We start from the raw sequence: 14370 nt of genomic DNA on the forward strand, positions 1-14370 counted from the left end.
CCACGCATACCCCGGGACGGGCTATCGAAAAATAGCAAGGCGCAAGGGAAGACCGCGTGGCGATCCCTGACCGGGAGATACCGCGGTCCCCCGTTTAGCGCAGAGGGCGACCACCGGGGGGGGTTTTAGTGGGTAGGAATCCCACATACCCTTGTCCTCCCCCCAGAGGCAGGGCATCTTGAATACCAGAAGATTTCCCCAACCGAAAAAAAAAAACAATGGGCAGGCCAAGGCAGAAAAGATGGTCGTGAAGGCTTAATGTTGTGGAGTGATCCCCATGAACAGGCTATCGCATCATAAAATAGCCGCCTACAGGTAGACAGATGACCTTGTTTAAGTCATGCAATCTGTGGGAGAAGCCTATGTCCAGCTGTGAACATCCTGAAAGCTGAAACAACTATTATGTGGAAAAATGCTAGGCTAATTTTATTATACATGAAAAAAATATTAAAAAAACCAAGCAAATTGAAAGTTTATAAACACTGTCTTGAACAACATTTAAAATACATTATCAAGATTATTCTCAATAAGTCTTCAATCTTATGTTCGTATCCAGTCTTATCTCAGTTAAATATCTAATTTTAAAGTCCATCTCATTTAACGCCGTCTAACAATTTTTTTACTTTTATTTAGATTCTTTTTTATTCTTCTCCATATTTTCAATTCATCCGTTGATCTTGTATTTGGATCATATTTTCGGTACAGTATTCAAAACGTAGATTATCGTGAATAGTCCAGTAACAAAAAATTATAAAATATATTCCTAAAGTTGAATGAATATTAAACAAACTATTTAAATATGTTACAGGTAAAAACTCCTTTTCCCCATCTGCAAAGCACCTTCTCACAGCAAGCCGGACAGAAGTCGTTGAAAACTCAACAAGTACATCCAGTGTACGACTATCAAACTGATTATCAATCCAAAACGCAATTACGTTATAAAAACAATGACGTATCCGATGAAGTAAATAACTCTGAAAACGTAGAGGTTTGTTTGCCTTCAAGCTATTCAATTTATAATTGATTTTAGGTTTAGAAGCTATAAAGGATTGAATATATAGCTCATTTATGTTAATTATTTTAAACCGACACATTCTGATGTGGCAGCCACGCGGTTGACACTACAAGAGTCGGATTTCTTTTATGATGATTTATAGCCTTTATACAATATTAGAATAATTCATTCTCAAGATAACAATAAGAGTTAAAAAACCTTTGTTTTTCAGGAAAAAAAATAAATCTTCGAATTTATTATTATTTATATGTATACACACACACATGTTTATTTGTACACACGCACACGCACACACACGCACACGCACACACTTATATGTATTTTGTATGTATGTACATCATATACAGCCCTATTTTTGATGTCTCTCATTGCCTCCTGTACTTTTATACGAATTGTTTCTTCTTTTAATAATCATCTATGGTGTAGAACAAAGTATAACGATGATTTTCTTATATTTATATTTAAAATTTATAAGTTCTCCAAATAAACACGGAATATAATATCTTAAATAGTATAAGTAATAAAGTAATAGTATAAATGAGCAAAATAAAAGAAAATTTAGTAATCTCTTATTTTTGGACAAAACTATTTTTTCATTTTTATCATTACAATACTAATCATCGATACATTTTAATAGAAATGTACATATTTGCCTTTCAGGATAACAACTATGCTTTCTCTTACACCGTGAGGGATCAGAAAACTGGAGATGATTTCTCCCATTCCCAACGCAGCAGTGGATCTGCCACCAACGGTGAATACAGGGTCCGACTGCCAGACGGTCGCCTTCAAATTGTCTCATACACTGCCGACGAAAACGGATACAAAGCTGATGTTAGATATGACGTGGACTCCGATGGGAACAGCGTCGAATACAACAGTTACGGTGTCCAAAATATTAACGACAATCCCAAACCGACCGCAATTGCTGTACCAAATTACAACGCTGCCAATGTTCAATATAACAACTATCAAGAACCTACAAAACCAGAATTGTATACAGATCAATCTAAAGAATACTACAATGATTATTCATCAGAATACAATAATAGAAAATATGAACCGCATCAAAACAAATTTGCAGCACTTTTCGACGATAAATCAAATGATAATTTTGATTATAAACAAGATTACATTACATCAACTGTTAAACCTAATTATTTACAGCTTAGAGATGTATTAGAAAAAGCATTACCTAATGTACAGCCAACGTTTAATTATTATCAGAATCATGATACAACAGAGAATATAGTTGTCATTGGAGGTAGTAAAAATAAATTACCTTCTGAAAACCCTGTAAATGATTTGATATCTGTAACTCCAAGAAGTTATTTAGCATCGACCATATCTAGTTTAAGAGATAGAGTATCATACAAGCCTATACTATCGGACAGTTTTATAAATAGAATCAATAAATATTTATCCTTCAAGTGAGAAGTTAGTCGATTGTTCAATGATATAAATTCGTTGAAAGTGTTCTAGATCTATGTTGAGATTGTGTAGAAATCTATGTTGTTTAATTACTGTTACTGTGTTCAACGGATGTTACATAATTTATTTCTAATTTGGATATCCATTTCTTACGTTTTTAATGATTATTCCTTAATTTACATTATTTCAAAGTACATTTTTATTACCACACTAATATAAGGTTTATGTTACTTTATATTACATTAAAAGGCGATCACGACATGAACTTAAACATGAATTACGTTGTAGTTATGATAACTATAAAAACAATATAGTAATTGGAGACGACATTTTGTTAAATATACAAAATTATACAGTGTGATTTGTTTATAGATGTAATAGCTTTAAAGATGTGAATAAATAGCTCATTTGCTTTCTTAATCTATGGTACCGTACCAAAAATCAATGGTTTCATTAATAAATAAAAATAAAAATAAGCGTATTAAATATACGAATAACGATATATTAAAATAAATTATTGTTTACTATCTGTCAGTACAGAAACAACTTAAGAAACGTTATTGGATAATAAAAAAAATAAATTAATGTAACATATTTCAAGGTGATCACTTTATACATGCTTACTGCTAATAAGTTTAAAAGCTTCATAGCTTTTTACAGACAAATGAGATAAATGATACATTATTCACTTTAGAAATTTTGTTGTAAATGTATTGTAAATAGATTATTAAGGAGTTTGTTATAAATTAAAAACAATAAAACTTTTATTTAAATTTGTATTTTTAATGTAAACTACAGTTTTACTTTTACTCTACTATTTAATTAATAACATAGGCTATAACAAAGAATGTAAACATATGAAGTTCGTCTATGACATACTAGATGGCGCTGATTGTTTTTAACACCTCGCTTTTATTAATACGCAGCCAGCAACAAAATTGATTTAGATAATTGTTATAAAAAATTGATAGTTTGTTATGAAATATACAATATAAAATAGACCGGTCGCTGGAGTTTCTTCTGTCATTTCTTCTTTCAGCGATAATATTTTTCAATGTTATATACCAGGAGGATCAAGCTGCAAGTCGAGAGCCACACGTGACTCTTTGAAAGATTGTTGCTATCTATAAATGTGCCCAAGTTACCTTTACATTTATTATCATCGTGCCATTTGCATTTCAAAATGTATTTTAAATTACTGATAAAACAGAAACAGAATAAATGTGGTTTAGATTTCCACAGCTGGACAGGCTCTCATATTTCCAGCTCGTGGGTGGACGTCATTCACTGCATCAAATTCCTTCATCAACTTATCATCTAGTTACAGGACGAAGGGAACTTCAAAGAATAAACAGTCATCCTCAACCGAAAATATTTTAAAAAAATTATTATTTTCAATATTTGCAGAATAATTAACGAAGATGTAACATAGATATACAAACATAAGATATATCTAAGGCTTGATGATGTGACCCGTGACTAAGCGAGAGGGGTCTCAAAAGTTGCGACTCTTTCAAAACGACGCCCGTCAACCGGACACGATAAACACGAACCTTGTATCCGGGTCATCGCGTATTGTTGACGATGACTTGCGATTACTTTCTTTCGTCTAGATCAATCGATGTTGGGGCCACGAAAACAGCGATTGGTGAAATAATTACACAGCTTTTTTGATGAAGCCTACGTCTTGGAGTTGGCGTATATCGGTCGATATAATTACGAAAGAAAGAAAAAGACATACCTCGGTCTCTTTCAGACGACATTTGCAAGCTCCAACCAAATATGCACAGAATTTTTTTAAACGAAATCTAATCTGAAATGTGGAGATCCGAATAAAGTAAATGGTATGGCCCAGCGGATTGACAGGTCGAAATGGCAGTGGCTTTAATATTATGGAGTGGAGACCACAGACCGAAAAGCGCTTTGTAAAACGTCTATCCCCAAATTGGATAGACCATTATTGAGCAGGCTGCTTCCCTCTGGTTCTCTTAAAATCTGTATTGGAGGCCTACGACCAATAGAGGACCACCATAGGTTGAAAAACGTAAACAAATTAGGTTCTATCATCCCATCCAAGACCCCACAGCTTCCTCTATTTACGCATGAAATAGTGCAATCAAAAACTTAAGTACAATTTGCCAAAAATTGTTCGCAAACCTGCTTAATATTTAATTTTGTATACTTTATATTATATACTACGGGACAACGATTTCGAAGCAAATAAAAATGCCAATAAATAAAAAATTTAATTTATTAATAAATTAAATCAAACTATAACAGTAATATATGCAACAGTTTTTTCTAATTTATTTCGTTAGTTGAGATATTTCTCTATCCTAACTTCCATAATGATTGATTGTATTGACATAATTACATGGCTATGAATATTATAAATATAACTATTGCTGAAGTTACTTACTAACAAATCTTCTCTCACTGACAAAATCGAGGTGCCGTCCTCTCAAAAGCACGAGACCTTCTGCAGATTACTCCATAGAACGCCCTCTTTTTCTTTCTTCCGTGAGGAAAACCTGCATGGCATACCCCTCGGGAGCAACGAAAGGACTCCAACTGACTAAAATCCCACGTTTTTCTTCGACGTTTTTCGTTAAAATTTCATGTTAAAACTACATTTATAATAATTTTGAAAAAATAGAGAACGTCTATAGTGTACTTACAAAGCATCGAAAAAAACTAGCTGTAGCAAAGTTTCGACTGAAGAAATTCTTTAATTCGATTGTAATAAACAGAGTCAGATTTTTTTATAAAATTCGGCAAAACATTTCTATTTACAAAATTTCAAAACGCATGTTAAAGGTAAGTTGACGGAAAAAGCTTATTACTCAATAAACGAATGTTTAAATGACAGGAAAGCTTGGCAATAATGTCTTCATTATTTTGATTTAATTATTTTATATCTGATAAAGTTTATATCTAATTAAATGTATAAATCTGTATTGTTACACCTAATTGAAAGATGTGTAGTTTTGGAGTTTCTTTCTACTTCTCGACAGGTACAACATCGTGCGAATCACAGTAGAGTCAAAAATAAAAAATAAAAAAATAAGTTCCAATTTTGAATAAATCAATTTTATCTTTATCTTTACAGGCTCTAACTTCTTAGGATAGAGCTGCAGTGCACCACCCTTTATTATGATCACAGGATTTAGTTCACGTGCCATCGCAAGGGCAGGATGTACGTACCGCGGATCACCCTAAATCCATCGCCAAGACCATGTTATGATCGGAGAAGGGGGCAGTGAAACCCCGACGTACAGCTCTCGACTGCGGTTGAGGAGGTCAGATGTTCTTTCTCTCTCTCCACAGCCTCCTTCTGCTATATTACTTTTTCGCAGAAGATTTTGTATCATTGCCTAAACAAAACCTAGAGCGCCCGCCAAAGCTATCTATAAGCTCGGTACCCAAGCCGGTAATATTCCATGTGATAAAACAGCCCGAATTTAAGTTCCGCCGTTTTAACGTCTCCCACGCTATTCACAACAATGCAGATAAAAACCTCAAAATAAAAAAATACGTGATATTAAAATCACTGATGATGGGAGAACGATACCACGTTGAATTATTTTTCAACTGTTTTATTCTTAAAAATTGTCAGAAGAAATAACCATATTTAACCTCTTCACTACATAATTGAAAGTAAAGGGCGATAAATATATAACTGTATACGTAACTATACAATTTATTAATATGTAAAATATTTAACTTGGCTTGCTGTTTTAGTGGCCACACAACGGAGAATGATTTCACGTTATTATTTCTTTCCGAACGCTCTGCCCTTGAGGCGTATGATTGATTATCGCCGTCGCGGTCGGCGCAGGTGTCTGCACGACTCGGCGGACCGAGCTGTACTGGCCCATGATAAATAGCACCTATACCCTGAGATTCCAAATTTAAAAATTCGCATAACGTAACGGATGTAGCGCGAAGGGATTTAATTGAAAAAGTTTCAACGTTATTTATAAATGCTAATAGCGTTTTAATTAATGGTACGTTAAATTTAAAAAGTTTTTAATACGGAACAAGAGGGATGAGATTGTGATTTTGTAATTGAATTGTATTTTCATTTTGAAATTTTCTAATGCTGATTATTTATGTGAAATTTTATGTTTGACATTTTTCATTTACTTATAGATATTATTTGTCTGTATAAAAATATAAAAGGCAGATTTAATGCCTTCCATTCTTTACCAGATTAAAAAAAAAACTGTCAAAATTCCATAATCAATAAAACACCAGCTGTTCCGGAAGATTTTGTACTACTAAAAGTTATTGATCAGTCGCATTCCAATCAAAACGAAGTCTATCAATCTTAAAAGTAGACTATATATAGTATTTTGCATTGACTGTACAGATGTTTGTATCACGGTGAAAAAATTCAAAATATTTATTCCACCAACTAAATAAATCATTAACAGGTTTGGAAGTCGTATTTTAAGTTTTGCAATACTCGTGACAGACCCTACTATTCCTTCTTCTTTTCAGCTAATGGACTCCTACTTCAAGATACAGCATCAAGCAAGTTCCTGTGACTTTGACTATGCCGCCGTACAAGCGATATGCCACGCCTACTCACACACCCCAGAAAAATAAATATAACGTTTCACTTTGTTTATTAATTAAATATGAAATTAATTAATTAATTTTGTGTATAAAAGGTGGACACAGCTGTCAACGAAATGGAAAGTTCCAATTTGCAAAAGAAAATTTGGTCGGCCATACAATAGAAGGAAAAATGACATTTCGACAATCGCGGGAAGGGACTGGTTGATAAAGAAAAAAAATTACAATACTAACAAGTAACATTAAGGAAACACTAATCATAGTAATGTTTATATAATTAAAATATATCTACATTAATGTATCTACATTATTGTAGATATATTTTTTGTAAAGATATTTTTTTTAATGGTCCCCGCTGTTGGGGACCTCTCGTTCCCCTATCTCGTGTGGGACAGGGACTTTTCATTTCTAGTAATTTATCCATATTTTTTATTAGTATCATTCTTCTCTTTCATGTATAATCTGTCGTACTGTTTCTTTCATTCTACAATTTTCCCAGTCTTTCTCTTTCATTCCATTAGCCATACATCCATCCTCAACCACTACATTCTAGGTTTCCTTACTATGTTATTTTGCAACATTACATTTATTGTTCAAATATTTTACACGTTTTTTCTTTGTAATTATCATCTTATATTTTTGTAAAGATTTAGAAATAAACGGTCTCGTTCATACATTCATGCAGCTTCGAAACGACAATATAAAGTTTCGGCGTGTGAACTGTGAAACGCGCAAAATTTACGTGATTTACATGTACACAGCAAAAAAATAAATTTCATTTAAAAAGAGCCTCTGTTTAGCTTCTAGCTCTCCTTAGTAGATCAGCATTTTAAGCCGGTAGTATCTTGCTACCTATAATTCTAATGTACACTTTTATATTTAGCTGAAAGTCACGTATGAGTAATAATAATTGGGTTAAAGTAATTTCTCTATTTTAATTACTTAAAAAAGAGAAAATCAACAAGGCACATAGTCAAGCGAATTGACCAGTAGCAGCAGTAGACAGGCCATATAGCACCATATAGAATAGACAGCCACTGTGGTCGCGGCACAATGCATGACGTCTACTCACAAAGTGGACAGTCGACCTTGTTAATGTCATCGGAAGACGCTTGATGAAGGCTACTTTTAGGCGATTTTGTGGGAAATCTATGGAGAAGGACTATGTTTATCAGGTCTTATGGCTGATAGAATAATGATGAAGAATGAAGTTATGTTCCAATTTATAGTCACCAGAAAAAAAAATTTAGAAGGAAAAACGTTCAGTAAGCTCAAAACCACTATTCGTCTAAAATACCGCAATATTTGAAAACGAAGCTCTTTGACGTTCTCTTTGTGTTGCTCTCTTGTGTTCCCGGTGACATCCGAAACGTGGTCTTTTACGACAGACCTCATAAGAAATGTCAGAACTCCCAATGGAGAGGGCTATGCTCGGAATTTCACTGCGAGACCAAATCATATATAAGAAGATCTGCAGAACAATCAGTATCACCGACATAGCTCCAAGAAGTAGCAACATGTTTTTCTTATTATTATGAACGATGTTCCACAGACATCAGCGTCCATGCCATCATCTCTACTCCATATTACTATCCTTAGGTTGTACGCCAAAGTTTGTGCGGTGAATGTCGTGATCGCCATATCGATGAATCTTGCGATCGCATCTTGAGTCTCGTCCGTGTAATATACGCACGTGTGCTATATTGCTACCAGCACATGATGGACACGGTTATACAGTCCGAGGGTGTCTGTTGGTCTGTTTTGAGTGGCAGTGGGTGAGGTACAACGCACATGCAACCTGTTGCTGTTGATGCTAAAAGTTTTTCGAGTACCGTCCATAAGCTGGTAGAATTCCCGTTATTATCTGACGTCATAGTTAAGCCCGGAGGAAATCGCTGAATGCAAGCAACGCAGGTCCGGCCATCGTGGCGATCTTTGTAAGAGGCATGCATTGCAATGGCGTCTATTTGCTAAAAAGAAAAGTAGAAAATTTTATATTTTTACATAAATATATTTTCGTACGTTACTATATATGATATGTAACGAAAGATATTCGATATACGTGTAACTGCCTAGACATTGCAAGCATCGACGGAGATTCCAAGAAAATTGCGAGTCCATAGAGAAGCTCTGAGATAAGGCGAGTTAGTCTGGTTGCGGTGTATGGCCTGTCGATTATTACAGTCGGCTCTTGTAGTGATGCGACACGCTTTATCGATACAACTGTCAAATTTTCCCGCCATTTGTAGAGAATTGTTGGTTATTGGTGTAAAATCTTTGAATTGGTGAATGTATAGATCGTTTGTTATCAATTAATGTATGGTACACCCTATCCTAATATAACTTCGGACAAAAATAAATAACTTAATAATAATATAGTATGAGAAAGTTTCAAAATTCGAAGTATAATATATTAAAATTAAATATTGTTTATTAATTAAAGAACTTGTAGAAGTATTTGATTTTTTGCAATCCAATATAAAAAATAAATTAATGTACTTATAGAGTGATTAGAAAAATTTATAAAAAATTTTAAGGTCTTCTCTGAAAATACCTTTTACTTTTATTAATGTCAAAGTCTAATAATTTTTACTTATACTGTAATTTTTATTTTATATACACATATATATACGTGTATGTATGTATGTGTGTGTGTGTGCGCGCGCGCGCGTGTTTGCGTGTGTGCGTGATCGCTATATACATAGAGTTGGTTCATTTTAGGGCTTACCCAAGCCAATTTTATTTAAATTATACATTAGTAGTCATACCTTTATTCTATATTAAACAGTTTGATTGGTTATATGTGTAAAAGTTTTAAACTAGCGAATATATAGTCAATTAATGTATCGTACGTCTATCCAAAGTTCAAAAGTAAACTCTCAGGTAAAACTCAGTAACGTAAAATGGTAATCAGCTTATGGAGGTTATTTGGAAGTAGGTGTCTTTTACATCTTTAAAGATTTTTGCTAATAAAGGAACTATACATTCAACTCTTTAAAGTAATAGAAACTAAATATGTTAGAGATTATATTTAAAAATTTAAAAAAATGTTTATCGACATCGAAGCGTTACAACACTATGCCAATAGCGCAGCCAGCATGTTCCGCTGAGTCCGGCCCTGGCTTAGGGCCAAAGAATAGTCATCCATGTTGATACACAGGCGGGCGGCCAATCGAAAAAGTTGCATCTTGAATTTTAAACTGAGTAATCTTTACGGGTCCATGATAGCGATCTGATCCACGTACTGTGACGTACACATCGCACACGTCAAAATACTGTGGAACCTTTTATCTAATATATAAAATTCTCGTGTCACGGTGTTCGAACTTGAACTCCTCCGAAACGGCTTGACCGATTTTTACCAAATTTTACATGCGTATTCAACATGTCTGAGAATCGGCTACTATCTATTTTCCATACCCCTAAGTGGTACACCCTAAATTTTATTTTTAATTTTTTAGACATTTTTTTTGGTTTTTATTTTATTATGATACAGCATACAAAAATACATACAAACCTAAATTTTCACCCCTCTACGATCAACCCTTATCTTACATTTGTTAATTAAAAACTTTTATTTTTTTTTTTTTGCGAAACAACGTTTGCGGGATCAGCTAGTTTAATATAATTTAATTTAATTTTTCGGATCACTTTCTCGTCGAGGAACCTCATCTACATTTCTTTACTATTTCGAAGTGTTTCAACCTTTTTACGTCGTTTCCCTAATTTAGCCTTTCTAAAATTCTTATGCTTCCTTCATGTAACGTACATAATTTTTAATTTTAAAACATTAAATTGTTAATGCAGCTTCACTACCAGTGTCTTCAATATGGGAATCAGTCAGAAGCCAACTTTATTTTTTATTGTTTATTTCTTTAAAAAAGGATCAAATGTTATTAATTAAGTACTATTTGCATATATAAGGTAATTAAACTAAAAAATGAGAAATCAGATATATCACGCACCGGCGCGAGGTCGGCACTGCGATAGGAATCTCACTAGAATACTTCTATCATTGCGTAGCATTTTCGTTCAGTAGCACATCTCGAAAGCATATACGCGTCTACGATTATTACATTGTTCCGTATCTCGGCTCTGTAGAAGAAAATAGAAAAAAACCAAGGTCATGACGAACTTTTGCTTTGTTATTTTAAAATTGTTTCTTTTATATATTCTCCTACTAACCCTTGGTACTATTGTCCATTCCCATTTTTTGCGTATAATTTAGTGTCACAGATTCAATTTGTTAATCTCTTTAATGACGTGGTCACTGTCATTATTTAAGCTTTAGTTTGTCCATTGTTAGTCATGTATTTATGCCTTACTCATGTATTTCTAGGAGGACGAGGAGGGGGTGGTCTATATCCTGCATGATCTGTAGATCCTTACAAGGACACCTGTCTATTTAATGGGCGGAAGTTCTGTACTGATCGCTGTAGTTAACCCTAATAGAATAATAACATTGTTAAATTAATCATAAGGTGATATGAAGTGATTAAAATGATATTTATTGTCCTTGTAAAATAGTCAGTTTGTACAAACATACCTCTCAGGTTCATTACTTCGTTAGATCTCACTAAAAGATATATTGCACAAGTTTATTGGTCTCACGTAACCGCGTTACATAACTCTAACGAGAAATAACCTAACATCAAAACGTCTAAGAACCATTTATGTTCACATAACTTAATTAACGGCATTAATATAAAACAAAATTATTCCCCATCTTATACTGACTGCGCTCAAACGAGGAGATACGGTAATGGTCTACGCCGCCATTTTGAGACAACGGCAAATGGCCGACCTTTGTAACGTTATGGCGGGAAATAAAAATTTTCCTTGTTATTAATGACATTTACTTTTTTTTACGTTATCATTTGACATGTATATTTTAAACGATTGTATGTTTCAACTTTTGATATTTACAACATATATACAGTATGTATAGTTACAGGTATGAAAGCTATAAATATAAATGTATAAATCAATTGCTAAGCGTTCATCGACGGACAGACATACTAAGTTAAACTAATCAATTAGTCTCTGTTGCATCTCGATTGATACAGACAACGGCTTCACTCGAATAGGTCTCGTGCCCGTATAACAAATACGTTGGACATTCCCTTTGTTATGCGGACATTATCACTGCAGTAAACATTTATTGAACTTTGTCATTTGCTTCAAGTCTATACGTAATGTGACTTCCCAACTTAACTAAGTCGCTGCTCCTAGTGAAAGGCTTACCCATGCCGTGTCTTTTAGTTTGTATTCGCTCCACGACAACCTTTCGATAAACGCTCGTGGTGTGGCGAGTGATACGGTTGAAAGAAATAAAACTGTATAGAATAAGGTACTTAATAAACTCTGCACAAAATAAATTGTTAACTAATAATAAGAAATAGAAAAAGAACTGTGTAATAAAGAATTAAGAAAGTAAAATAAATGTGTAAATAAAGATAAAATAAATGTAAGATAAAATTAAAGAATAAAAATAAATAAAATGTACCTAGTCACCTTAGAGTAAGAAGATGATGGAAGAAAGGCGAGGAAAGAAAGAAGGTATAAAAGAGCAAAACGAAAGATATTGTTAAAGACAAAAGTGAAGAATGAAAGATATTGTGACGCGTGAGAGTGATAAATAACGAAAAGACTGAAAAAATTATTGGACAATAAAGTCCCTGATCCCAAAAAGTTAGGGGTATGAGAGGCCCCCAATAGCGGGGCCCTTAAAAAAAATGGTCACATCAGTGTCCATGGTTCTCCTGAAGATCTTCTCATTTTTAATTCGATCTTGCAGCAAAGATCCTAACATAACCCTTCCATTGCTCTCTGAATGTCCTTGCGCCTTCTTGTAAATTCCAACCCTTTGTGCATGACGGAGTTAAAGTGGAATTCCACAGAAATATAATTCTTTATGTACATTGGGCGAAAGAGAGCGCTATATAATACTTCCCGGCTTGTGATTGGCTGACGATTTTTATTAGTTTAACATTGTTTTCATAGTTATAAATCTGTATAAACATGAGCAGAGCTTGATGAATATATACACTACTACTTCGAACTTCGTGTTCTTATTACCTCCAAGACCTACCGGCCATATAAAAAATCCCACATACATAAAAGTAGTGATGTGTGAGGTTAAGCCCAGAAATAAAAATAAGCTTGTTTTCCTTTTCTGTAGATCTAGTAAAATTAGTCTCTTTTGTAAAAAAATTTATATGGTTTTACAATACACTCAAGTGATTTCTGAATTATAATGTAATAATTTTAATAAAGCAGTTTTCAAGTGATAATATAAATGAAGTTTTAAAGAAAAGAAGAAGAAGACTTAAATTAGGACAAGTTTGAAAGCTACGGGAGCTTTAAATTGAAAGACGCCATTTTAGGGAAGTTAAATTTTGGTTCTATTCTCAAACAGAGCTTCTTTGTCATTATATTCTAGTCGTTCACAACTAACTACAAAAAACTGGTATTCTTATGGTTGCATTGCAATGTATCTATAATAATGTTCTGTTTGTCCGCAAAGACATACAATAGATTAAGAGACGGTGTTAACACAAAAAATAAAAATAAGCAGCATACTCTTAGCATTAGTCTTCAAAAATTAAATAAATCATTAATGACACGAGGTACAATAAAATTCCACAATCGATTTCAGATCTGCCACTAGGAAGATTTAATACCAATATTAAAAAAACATATCATTGAAAAAAGTATATTATTCTATCCAATAATACTGTATTGTGTTAATGCTTGGTATTAAATATTGTTGATGCTCACTTAGAAATCTAATTGTTATAAATAAAACTCTTTATACCACTATTTGTAAAGAGCAACTGTTAAGTTTCTCGTCAGCTCTTCTCAGCCGAAATGTAGGCGGTAAATTCCTGTAGAGACAATAATGCTGACATTTTATGTCGATTAAAGAACTTGAAACAGCTTATACGAAGAAAGAATTTTTTGATTTTGGTTGGATACTAATGTCAATAAACGAAGCCAGGGCGGTAAGACGGCTGAGGGTAATTTTTCTTTTTCGCAAGAACGTTATATTTAGAGACCGCTACTGGTACATTTGTTTTCCGTACAAAAAAGTTCAATGCACGATACTTTTTTTCGGCACCATCGAAAAGATATTCATAATTCGAATATTCGATATTTTTAAAAGCAGCAATCCTCCTACAGTTTGCATTAACTTGTTTAGATCGCTGTGCGGTGTGTGGTACCGTCCTCTTGAAATCATATGACAGTTAGAAACCAAAGTTTTAGCTTGAAAGCCTAATATACGAATGTGTACAAAAAGTCCAAACTACTTTTACATTAACATTTGTTTCAGCACTGTTACT

General features: G+C 33.6%; 1 protein-coding gene across 1 annotated transcript in view; it reads left to right on the plus strand.

The window, feature by feature from the left end:
* LOC137924875 (uncharacterized) overlaps positions 1 to 2449 on the plus strand; it is a 29458-nt gene extending 27009 nt beyond the window's left edge. The window contains exons 4-5 of the mRNA XM_068768257.1: positions 809 to 988; positions 1676 to 2449. Of these exons, the coding sequence (XP_068624358.1) occupies positions 809 to 988; positions 1676 to 2449 (954 nt within the window). The remainder of the gene's footprint in view (positions 1 to 808; positions 989 to 1675) is intronic.
* Positions 2450 to 14370: the final 11921 nt, after the last annotated feature.

Source organism: Battus philenor, unplaced genomic scaffold (assembly GCF_028537555.1).
Source record: "Battus philenor isolate CCGP_79_NKW_IND1 unplaced genomic scaffold, ilBatPhil1.0.hap1 SCAF_25, whole genome shotgun sequence".
Lineage (NCBI taxonomy): Eukaryota > Metazoa > Arthropoda > Insecta > Lepidoptera > Papilionidae > Battus > Battus philenor.